This window comes from Lycium ferocissimum, chromosome 2, assembly GCF_029784015.1.
Source record: "Lycium ferocissimum isolate CSIRO_LF1 chromosome 2, AGI_CSIRO_Lferr_CH_V1, whole genome shotgun sequence".
Classification (NCBI taxonomy): Eukaryota; Viridiplantae; Streptophyta; class Magnoliopsida; order Solanales; family Solanaceae; genus Lycium; species Lycium ferocissimum.
The window spans coordinates 68,477,253-68,488,541 of record NC_081343.1 but is presented as its reverse complement, the minus strand read 5'-3'; the positions used below and the strand labels follow the sequence as shown (position 1 = coordinate 68,488,541).

Genomic DNA, 11,289 nt, shown 5'->3' with positions numbered 1-11,289 from the left:
AAACATAGTTACGGGTTATTAATAACTCTAATTATATAGTCATTTCTATAAGTTTCCCTTATAAGAATTCGGTTGGGATATGATTCATCTTTTAGCCCAACTCATTTTAGTCCGAGTAAACTTTGACTATCCCGATCATTTATTAACTCAACCCCATTTTGATCACCAAAATTCAATTTAAGCCGCTCATTTGAGACCCTTAGTACATACGACAAGTGGTCCTCGGTGAATACTAGTTTGCCTCTTAATGACACTTCTTGCTTGGGTTATTTCAATTTATATATAATACAAAACTAGGCATAAGCAAGGTTATGTGGCACCTCTCTATGGCCTCCATTAGCATTTATCTTTTTTTTTTTCAATTTTTTGACATTTTTCTCTTCATTCTCTATTTTACTTCATAAAATAAAATATTAAAGATTCATCCCCCACATATAATAAAGACTCATTGCCATTACTTCCCTTATAATTATTGTAATTACATTGTATTATATATACATCCCCCTTATATAATAAAGACTCATTGCCATTACTTCCCTTATAATTATTGTAATTACATTGTATTATATATATATATATATATATATATATATAAGCTAGGCTTAGGAGAGGTAATGTGGCATGCCTCATAGCTCTAGAAAGGTATTTATCTTTTTTTCCTTTTTTTTTTTTTTGGCCTTTTTCTACCATTTCTTTTGGCCTTTGTCTACCATTTTTTTTTTTTTTTAAATCCCTCTCTTATTTATTCATTTATATGCAAAATTAATTACACAGTACTCTTCCACCGTTACTAAAGAAACTGACAAACCACGTCTTTCTCTTAATTAGACCCTACTATCTTCTTTACGTGTTTCTACAAGTATATGTTTACCCGTTTTGCTGATTTTATGGAAATTCTTTATATAATAACTCAAGAAGGTTTCGGATTATCAAAAGGTATAATTCTGATCTTTTAAGTTTTACCTTTGTTCATAACTAGTGAAATTATAAGAAAATGTAAACATAAAAGATCTCATTAAATTGACGAACTAATCTTCTTTTAATATTTGAATTATAAAAAAATATTTTCCGGCATAAATTGTGTGGTAATTATTTCGCTCGCACTACACACAACTTATCCGGAAATTTAATTCTACGTAAAATTATGTTAGACAAGACAAAGTTTCTATAAACTTATGTCTTGCGAATTAGTTATAGTACTACACAACTTATGCCGGATAATATAATTCCTACGAACTTATGCCGGGAAAGGCAAAGGTTTTTTAAACTTATGCCTTGCGATTTTTTATTTTTTTTTTGGTAAGAAAACAGTGAATTCATCGCCTCTACTGGGGATCCAACCCACAATCTCTGGTTTCGCAAATCAGCGGATAAGGATACTTTGGCACACAAATTTTCATTAAATGAGAAACATGAACACAAATTAAAGACCAGCGATTTGAGGGGCAAAAATTAAAGACTAAGAAAGTAGGAAGGACAATATGCGCAAAAAAAAAAAAAAAAGGTAAAAATTGGGCCTTTGGGTTATGATCCAATTTTTGGTCATTTTGGCCTGGGCAACTCATTCCACTACTAAGAAACTTCATTTTTTTGCGTGGATTGCCCTTCTTTTGGGGTAGTCTTTTAAATTTTGTCCTTATATTTGTGTATTTTAAGTTTTGCCGCTTCACTTGAAAAAAAAGTGGGCGAATACTTGAGGTTCCGGGTTCGAACCTCCGCCGCATAAAATAAAAAAATAATTTCGCAAAGCAAGGCTAGGGGGTGTATGCCGGATCCGGCATACACTTCTTAAGGAATAACTAAAGTTATGCCGGCCCCGGCATACTTACGTCATATAGGGCAGACTTTTAGTTATGCCCCATAAGGTAGAACTTTTTCTTAAGGCATAATTGGGCTTATACGCGCGGGGTAGATTTTTGAAGCAGCAGATAACCAAAAGATAAGCTTTAATAAGCAAGCACTTTTCTCTTAGTATAGATTTTGCCTTATAAGACAAACTTTTAGTTATGTATTAAGGAAAAGTTTCGCTTTTATAGGCATACCTTGGGTTATGTCTTTATGCACACTTTTAGTTAAAGATAACTAAAAGTTTTTAAAAGTAAAAAATAAAATAAAAAATATATGCCTTAAGGCAAAGTTCTAGGATGACATAAATAAATTCAAACTCTTGAAAAGTTAAAAAAAGAAATATATACGCCTGCGCAAAGTAAGAGTGAAGGCGTAAATTCAAACTCTGCCTTGCGATTTTTTTTTAAAATTTTTTTTTGATTGAATGGGGGTTCTAACCCGGAACCCATGGGTTTTAGCTGAAGGGCAAAATTTAAAGACCACAAATATGAGGGGCAAAATTTAAAGACCACCCCAAAAGAAAATTGCCCAGTAAACTTTGGAATTCATTTATTAACTCAACTCATTTTGATTCGTACACTCATTTGACACGCCTAATGCATAGGACATGTGGTACTCGGTGAATGCTAGTTTGCCTCTTCATGACACTTCTTGCTTGGGTTATTTCAGTTTTCTAAAATAGCACCGACAGGGTAACCAAATTTTAAGATGAGCATTTAATAGCCTATTTCACTAAAATATAACTTTCCCTATATTAACTGGTTGATTTTTTCAATTACCGGATGTCCGTATCGACATATATACGACATATATACATGACCATTCACTCTCATGCCCCTGAATAATAACTTGGTCCTAACATCGGAAAAAAGAAAAGGCTATATTAGCAAGCAAAATAATCATATTATGAGAGCAAAAACCTCATTGAGCTCTTGAATTCGTCTTTTTTTTCTTTTTTTTTTTTCTTTCTTTTAAAGGCGATGCTTCTTGGGTTCCCATGCTTCTTTTAGAAACCAAAAGTTGTTTTTCCTTTTGTTATTTTTCCTCTGTCATTGAAATACGCATGTACTTAATTCCTTGTCCCAATTCAATGCAATACTTTCTTACCAGTTACCAAATCCTTATTAAAACCACTTTAAATTCTCATTGACCAACCAAAGAAAATGAATAAAATCTCATCATTTCTTCTGTTATATTTTTCACCATGTTCTAAATATTGATTATTATTTTTTTCCTATTATACTTCTCCAATTAAATCCTTACTTAGACTGCTGAAAAATATTCTTTGACGGTCAAACAAACAGAAAAATTGATCATTGATCTAATTATATTTAATTTCTTTGGTGAATGCATCATACATAACGCCATGACCAGTTGTCAACAAACGTAACAACCATGAATATTAATGCAAATATAAACAAAAACAATCATGATAATTCCATTAAAATAATAATTACTCAATTAACACTCCCTTTGAATGAGTCTCTCATTTAGTTTTATTTGGCACAACTACATGCACCGCTCCTGAAAGCGATGGCTTCCACCCTATCCTTCAATAGCTTCTTTCTTTAAGTGCTAAGTTTTGAAGTGTAGTCTACACTTGCCATTGTCATTTCATTGATAGAAAGCTTGGACGTCTCTTTCTTTCTGTTTTTATTTTTTTGAGGTATTTTGTATCTAATTCGATTTCGTGTCCAATAAGTCGACATCTCTTATTTCGTTGCCATTTGGTAAACAAACTTTTAGTTCCTAGATCTCTTTTCAACAGAAAGGCAAAAAAAAACATCATTGCATTCTATTTTTAGTAAAGTATTTGTTTGTCTACCGTCCAATGAAGCTTTCCAGCCATTTGGACTAACCATGGTCTGCACTTTGATGGGTTTTAAGGAAAGTTGAGATTACAAGAGAAAGCAAATCAGATTGCAAAGTCTGGTTTAGGAAGAAAATCACCATTCACCAGTAAGTAGTACTCACAAAAGGAAGCAAGTATTTTTGAATTTCCAAACCAATAGTGTATTAAGGCAAAGGCATTTATTACCCTTACCTGCAAATAATTAATGCCCCCAACTACATTATTACCACCGGGGGAATAATTCTTACCTCTCCTTCTCCTTGGTTTCTCTACTCCCCCTAAAGTTATCATAAACCAAAAAAAAAAAAAACGTAACGTTTCAGCAGAAGCAGCAGCGCTGGTAACTATACTGTAAGGTGAAAAGGCGTTGGCCATGGAAACCATCAGAAATTGGGCAGAATTAGGGATTGTGGATACTATCTATGAAGAAGATGTTGAAGATTCCTCCAGTGATTCGCTTTCTGTCTCTCCAGGAGACTCCCCATTGCCTTCACCTCCCCGCTCTAGGGCCGTCTCCTGGTAAGAATTTAATACTCGCTTTATAATTAATTGTAATTCCTACTCAATTTACATTCAGCAAACATAATTTACTCTATATTTTTAATTTGTGTTTCTTTTAACTTGTTATATTAAGGTCACAAGTTACAGGGAATGAGACTGATGTAGTCATACATGTTGAAAGCTCACGTTTTCGCCTACACAAGGTACTTTCATGCTCCAAATATATTTACTATTCACTTCTTTCTTTTCTCCCATGGGGAAAGTGAACCAAAAGGAGCTTTTATTGTTTTTTTTTTTTAATTTCGTCTTTTCATTATTCGACAAATTTTCTTTATTTTACATGCGGATTGATATGTGCTTCTTGTCTATATGTGTAGCTGCAAATTATAAACAAGTTTTCCAATCTTAAATTATGGCTAACAGGCGAGAGTGTCGCCGCGAAGGGATAAAAATTATTGACTTATTGCTGTGCTGTTGCTACATCCCCATCAATCTGAACAGGCCTAAAGTTGACTTAATAATTTGTTTATTTGTTCGTATCTTAGGGTAATCTTGAGCTAAATTCTTTCAACACAAATCTCTGCCATCTATACGTAAATATGAAAAATATTTCACAATACAATACAATACAAGAATTAACGTGACATGTCCAAGTTCTAACAATAATAATCCAAATGCGGATTAAAGGTGTGCTATAATAACATGTTAATAAGAGATGTAATTGTCTGGTCTTCAAGGCTCATTGAAGCAAATTTCTAGAATTTCTCCCCTTCTTTTTGTTTCTTTTTGCAAATACTTATCGTATAATAAATTTTCGTTGGTTAATACCGAACTTTCACATAAGGTTTGATTCTCCACCTTGTAATCTCCTCCTCTTTTTCTTTTCCCCTACCCGCCAATATTTATCAGGTTGCAAAATTATAAGTAATAGAGTAATTTGTTGAAAAAGGAAAAAAAAAATAGTAGAGTAATTAACAGCGAATTTCGATAAATAGTGGTGAGAGGGATGAAAATTGTTCTACTTTGTACTTTTTTATTTTGGGCTAGTCAATTTTCACCATTAGCAGCACTTCTTTTTCTTTTTGATGTATTCATAAGATTTAGACTATTTCAAGACATATTAACAGTAAGTCAGTAATGGACACATCATTTTAATCCAAATCGATACCTTTTGAGAAAAAAAAAAATCCTCTACATAATTAAAACCATAAATTGCTTTTATTATTTTTTTGGTATGTACTTGAGAGCTGTGCCTAAAAACTGAACTGTACATTTCGCAATTAATTCAGAAGGCATTTACTGAGTATTTCCTAAATTTACCTTAGGATCCATTGACAGCAAGGAGTGGATTTCTGAAAAGAAAGCTGAAGGGTCTGTCAGAATTAACCCTCTCTCCACCGTTAAACATAACGGCCGACACATTTTCTTTGATTGCCGAGTACTGTTACGACTCTCACATTGTCATAACGCCGTTTAATGTGGCCGCTCTTCGTACGGCTGCTGAACTGTTAGAGATGACGGAGGCTAATAACGTGGCAGGTGGAGAGACCTTGGCTCAGAAAACGGAAACATATTTCCGCCGTGTAATTGCCGTTAATAGAGAGTATGCGTCGATTGTGCTGCGTTCTTGCGTTTCGCTGTTGCCAGAGTGTGAAACGACGTCGTGCCTATTGAGTAGATGTATTGAAGCGTTGAGTTTGGTTGACGATGGTAACGGCATTGTGAAGTGTCTTAATGATGTTAAAGAGTTGCGGCCTGTGGATTTTCAATTAATTGTCAAGTCAATGAATCGGTGGTTGAGTGGAAGCCATGACCAACTCTATAGAGTGGTTGACCTTTATCTTAAGGTAAGGTTGTTAATTACTACAGTATTTTGTTACGCTTTACTTTCTGAGGTTTTTCTTTTTCTTTTTTTGACTGGTCATTAGCTGAGGTTAATTTTGTCTAGTAGAACCTTCGTAAAAAATGGCAAAACTTCAAGATAGAAATATCATTTAAAAGTTTAATTTGTAGACGTTCTTTTTCAACCATTTGTAGACCTTTTTCCCCATCCCATTTGTAGACTCGCCATATAAACAATGAGCATAGTCTATATGGAATGGGTTCTTAATCATAAGTCATAACTTTATAAGATTGTTGATAAATTATTTATAGTCTATATGATGGGTTCTTAGCCTTTGGATAAATTATTTATACATGTTAACTGAATCTCTCACTGCAAATATTTACACATTACACCTTTGGGTCAAAGCTAATGGATTCAGCCCAATCCATAACTTCTATTGTGACTCCGCATCTTTGCTTCTGATTTTAATCACTCACAGTGTAAAAAATATTTACACATTATTAAATCATTAAAAATCAACTTGTCTACAATAAGCATGATAAGACTTAAATTCAATGAATTAGGTCTCAAATTTTGGGTCTAGTTCATACTAATTAATGCTTCAAACTGGTTTTGTCCTTTAATTTATAAACTCTGTTCTTTCAACAGGAATACAAGGGGAAGATATCAGATGAAGAAAAAATTGCAATGTGCAATTATATCGACTGTAGCATCCTCTCCCCTCAACTTCTCATGCATGCTGTCCAAAATCCAAGTATGCCATTAAGGTTTGTGGTCCAAGCCATGTTCATTGAGCAATTAAACACCCGTCGCTCTATCCTCACTGCGACTGCTGCTGACAACCACCACCACCACGACGATCATCACATTAATCATCTCCAAAACAAAAACGAAGTCAGCTTAGGTACAATTCTCGAACGAGATGCAGCAGTGCGTCAAGTGGCACAGCTCAAGGCAGCGATGAATGCAACGAGCTCGCGAATCCAGAGTTTAGAGCAAGAGTTAAGTGGCATGAAGAAACTTCTTAAAGAATCGGATCAGAACACGAAGAGTAATTTGTCGCATGACTCTGCTCGCTCTGCTAGTTTTCGATTGAGTTCCGAGAATAAGATTGATAGAGGACAAATTGGATCAGTTTCCTCAGCAAGCTTTCGGATACTTACAGCTAGAGATAGAGCTATTATGGGGTCGTCTAATTCATCGGAAATATCGTACGAGGAAAGTACGAAATTGGAAAAGAGTAATTTTAGTCGAAGGTTTATGAATGGATTGAAGAGTGCATTCCGAGTATCGAAGAAGAAAACAGATAAGGTGGAAAATGTAAAAGCGGCCGAAGATGTTAAAGAACAACATGGGGATGTTGTGGTAATAAAGAAGGACGTGCCTTTTCGCAGGCAGCGTCGTTCTAGTCTAGAGTGAAAAAAAGAGAGGTTCTGTTCGTTTCACAATTCTTTTAGATTTATTTATGTGTTACCTGAGTTTCTATTGAATTTGTGTTCTCTTTGTAGTTTTAAAATTACCTTCCTGAAAAGACTGCGTTTCTCAAAAGTGTAAAGCTGGTGCGTACTACTATTTTTTCTTTCTAATAGGATTGATTTGGGGACTGGTGTAGGATTTAAATGGTGTTACTAGTTGATTGATTTAGTAAGAGTAAAGTGCAGAGTCTCATCCTTAATATCCTTACAAGCATGGGTATGACGTTGGACCCCTACTTGCTTTTAAGTGGTCCAAATTCAAAAGCGGTTTTAATAGAGGTAAAATATTGTTACTATATCACTACTTAATGTGTAAATATGTAACTTCATAAGATAAATCCTCATCTACGCTGCAGTGTATATCCCAATTAAAATGTCGTGATTTGTTAATGCGCTCACGTGTAGCTTATTTAATTTAGAATAATTTACTTGATTTATATAGAGGTTAGAGGCTAAAAAGATTATGAAGAAAAGACGTGAAAATTACGCTACCCTTAAATCTAGAGACAATTACTGCTACTTTGTAGGAATTCAGATGAGCATGAATCCTATATTGTTTAGGACTCCGTAGTTTTTAAATTAATGTGGGTTTTGTGATCAAAATTATACTCAAAATAGTTATTCTAATGTCTACTCAAAATAGGTTAAGTACTATTATAAATATGGTCAATACTTTATTTTCTTTTTCAAATTGAAACTCTGAAATCAAGGTATCGGACCCCCTCCTCTGCTAGATTTTTCTTGGGGCAACTCTTCACTTTTCTTTGTTCCCCTTTGTCCTTACAGAAAAATGTCTGTAGTGATAGTAACAAGTTTGGGAGACATGGTAGTGGACTTGTTTATAGATCGCTGCCCTTTAACATGCAAGAATTTTCTGAAGTTGTGCAAGATCAAGTATTATAATGACTGCCTCTTCCACGAGGTCAAGAAGGATTTCATAGCGCAGACCGGAGATCCCACTGGAACAGGGTCTGGGGGTGATTGATATACAAATTTTTATATGGTGACCAGGCTCGGTTCTTCGGGGATGAAATCCATCCGGATCTGAACCATTCAAAGATGGGAACTCTAGCCATGGCTAGCGCTGGTGAGAATCTAAACGCTTCTCAATTCTATATCACACTGCGTGATAATATCGACTGCCTTGATGGAAAGCACACTGTTTTTGGAGAAATTGCAGAAGGGCACGACACATTGAATCGGATTAATGAAGCATATGAGGATGGAAACAGCAGGCTGTTCATAAATATCCGAATCAAACACACTTACATATTAGGCGATCCTTTCCACGATCCTCCCCAACTTATGAGCGCCTTTAATATTCCAGAAGCTTCATCCCGAGATGATGTGCGATTAGAAGATGATTGGGTGCCAATGGATGAGCGATTAGGTGCACGAGAACTTGAGGTGGTTGTGCAGGCAAAAGAAGCACATTCCCGAGCAGTAGTACTTGAAAGTATAGGGGATATTCCTGATGCTGAAATTAAGCCTCCAAATAATGTGTTATTTGTTCGCAAACTGAATGCAGCTACTGACAATGAATCCTTGAATATTATTTTCTCAACATTTGGGACCGTGAAATCTGCTGAAGTTATTAGGGATTACAAGACTGGGAATAGCCTCTGCTATGGTTTCATTGAGTTTGAAACCAAAGAGGCCTGTGAACAAGCATATCATCAGATGAATAATGCTGAAATTGATCACCGAAGGATACATGTTGATTTCAGTCAGAGTGTTGCAAAGTTGTGGTCCCGATATCGACGCAATAGAAGACCAATATGATTTGCTATGTGCAAATTGAATTCTCCTTTATGCTACTGCAGAGTGTGCAATGTGGAGATCCGCAGCTGGTTCAAGTTATCATCTGTTATATGTCACTTAGCCGTGACTTAATTTTTCTTTTTTTAGCATTTGGACGGTTTTTAGTCTCTAACTTTCTTTCTGTGGCAGATTTTGGCTCAATGTTGAATATTTGAATTTTTACTTGCGTTTTGGTTGTCTCTCCAAAGGATGAGAGAAAATTTGAGGAAAATAAAAAGCTATTATGCATAAATGGATCAGGTAGAATTTCAAACCCCAGATTTTTATCCATGTCAGTGAGAGTTTAATTTATATACACTAGTACTGTAATTATTTCACGCACTCACTAACTCGAATCCTAGATTTTCCTTGGATTCAGGGAGGCGAGGGAGGATTTCTGCTCAGAGAATATGATTGAAAGAATTGTAGTTTGCAACTTTGCATGAATCAACTTGTGTTCAAGAGGTACATTGATCAAGCAATAATTAAAGATATTTTTCCGCGAAATAAGAGTTAATTTTCTTACTTCCATATCACAAGAGAACCTTATGTGTGACTGTTGTGAACCTGTACGGTTAGTAAATCATCTCTCTTTAACAACCATTTTTAAACTCAGTAGTTTTAAATTTAAAACAAGCTTGCACATAAATAGCTTATAACTACCACTTTCTATCGGGTAAATTCAGTCAAATAAAAGAAAGCTGCTACATATGAAGATGACAGTCCTAAATCATTTGCTTCCTATGGCCACTTACAATTCGAATGAAAGAAAAAAGGGTAAAGGGCCTGATTTGCCCCTCTACTTTGCGAAATAGTTCACATTTGCCCTCCGTTATACTATGCGACCAAAAATATCCCTGACGTTAGTGTAATTATTAAAAATACCCCTAATTTTAACAGAGGTCCACCGTGGCGAATTCCCATCTATTACAATCCTACATGGCCTGACATTTTGGGTAAGATGGAAGCCATATGGCACGCCACCTCACCACCGAATTTTTTTTCTGTTTTAAGAAAAATACTAAATCTTAAATTTTTTTTTTCTTATTGAAAGTTTTTCCTTTGCTGATATTTTTACACATTAATTCCTAATTAAATTAGAATCTAAATAACTACAATCTTTCATACACACTAAAACCCACCCACCATCTCTTTATCTAACTGAAACAACCCATTTCTTCCTCTTTCATAAATCATAACCAACAAATCATTAAAAGGCAACAAAAGAGAAAAAGAAGAGATTGGTGATTCTTGAAATTGAAATTTTGGGCTTGAGTTTTATCGGCAATTGCTACAAAGTGAAGCTTTGGTAATTGATTGGAAATGTTAATGTAGTTTGCTAGATATTTCAGTTGGGTGTTAATGATTGTTGTTGGATACTTCAGGTTCTTTTTCAGTTGGACTTGTTCCTTTTGAAGATGAGCTGAAAAAATTCGTTCTACAGTAGCCGGAAAAAATGGTGTCGGAGAACGTCAAGCTTTCCAACGACCCAAAATACCCCTCGACCTTTAACGTGCTCCATTCTTTCTTCATTCCGTTTAATATCAAGTCAATCAACAAATCTCTTTATAAAGAATTTTTTTTAAAAAAAAAAAAAAGAGGGGGAGCTTCCAGTGACCTGGGAAGAAGAGAAGCAAAAAAGAGAAAAGGAAAAAAAAAAAAAAAGAATCTGGAATGAAAAAGGTATATTAAGAAATAATAACTAAATATAATTAATCAAATATATCATCCAATTAGAAGACAGCACGTGTACTTTTGAACCCAAAAATTTCCTTTGCCCCAAGCCACGGTGGACCTCTGTTAAAATTAGGGGTATTTTTTAACGTCGGTATTTTCGTCGACAAGATAACTTGGCGTGTTCTAACTATTTCATGTTATATGACAAATCGTGCCCTTTTCCCAAATAAAAACGCGATTTCTTAGATAAAAACGGATCTCTTATCAAGAAGAATAAATTAAAAAATCAT

General features: G+C 34.8%; 2 protein-coding genes across 2 annotated transcripts; both read left to right on the top strand.

Annotated features, from left to right (window-relative positions):
• The first annotated feature begins 3,393 nt into the window (after positions 1-3,393).
• LOC132047076 (BTB/POZ domain-containing protein At3g49900) lies at positions 3,394-7,563 on the top strand. The gene is made up of 4 exons (XM_059437971.1): positions 3,394-4,219; positions 4,335-4,404; positions 5,527-6,048; positions 6,696-7,563. Exons 1-4 carry the CDS (start codon positions 4,074-4,076, stop codon positions 7,464-7,466), a joined length of 1,509 nt encoding a protein of 502 aa, XP_059293954.1. The 5' UTR covers positions 3,394-4,073; the 3' UTR covers positions 7,467-7,563.
• A 237-nt stretch (positions 7,564-7,800) lies between these two features.
• LOC132047078 (peptidyl-prolyl cis-trans isomerase CYP59-like) lies at positions 7,801-9,900 on the top strand. The gene is given in 2 exon segments (XM_059437972.1): positions 7,801-8,502; positions 8,505-9,900. Coding segments are annotated over 2 exon segments (990 nt in total). The 5' UTR covers positions 7,801-8,312; the 3' UTR covers positions 9,305-9,900.
• Positions 9,901-11,289: the final 1,389 nt, after the last annotated feature.

Bases quoted from the DNA above. Each gene is read 5' to 3' on its own strand.
- LOC132047076 (XM_059437971.1), top strand. From the start codon at position 4,074: ATGGAAACCATCAGAAATTGGGCAGAATTAGGGATTGTGGATACTATC. The intron at 4,220-4,334 runs GTAAGAATTTAA...TGTTATATTAAG, and splicing joins CGCTCTAGGGCCGTCTCCTG to GTCACAAGTTACAGGGAATG. The intron at 4,405-5,526 runs GTACTTTCATGC...AATTTACCTTAG, and splicing joins CACGTTTTCGCCTACACAAG to GATCCATTGACAGCAAGGAG.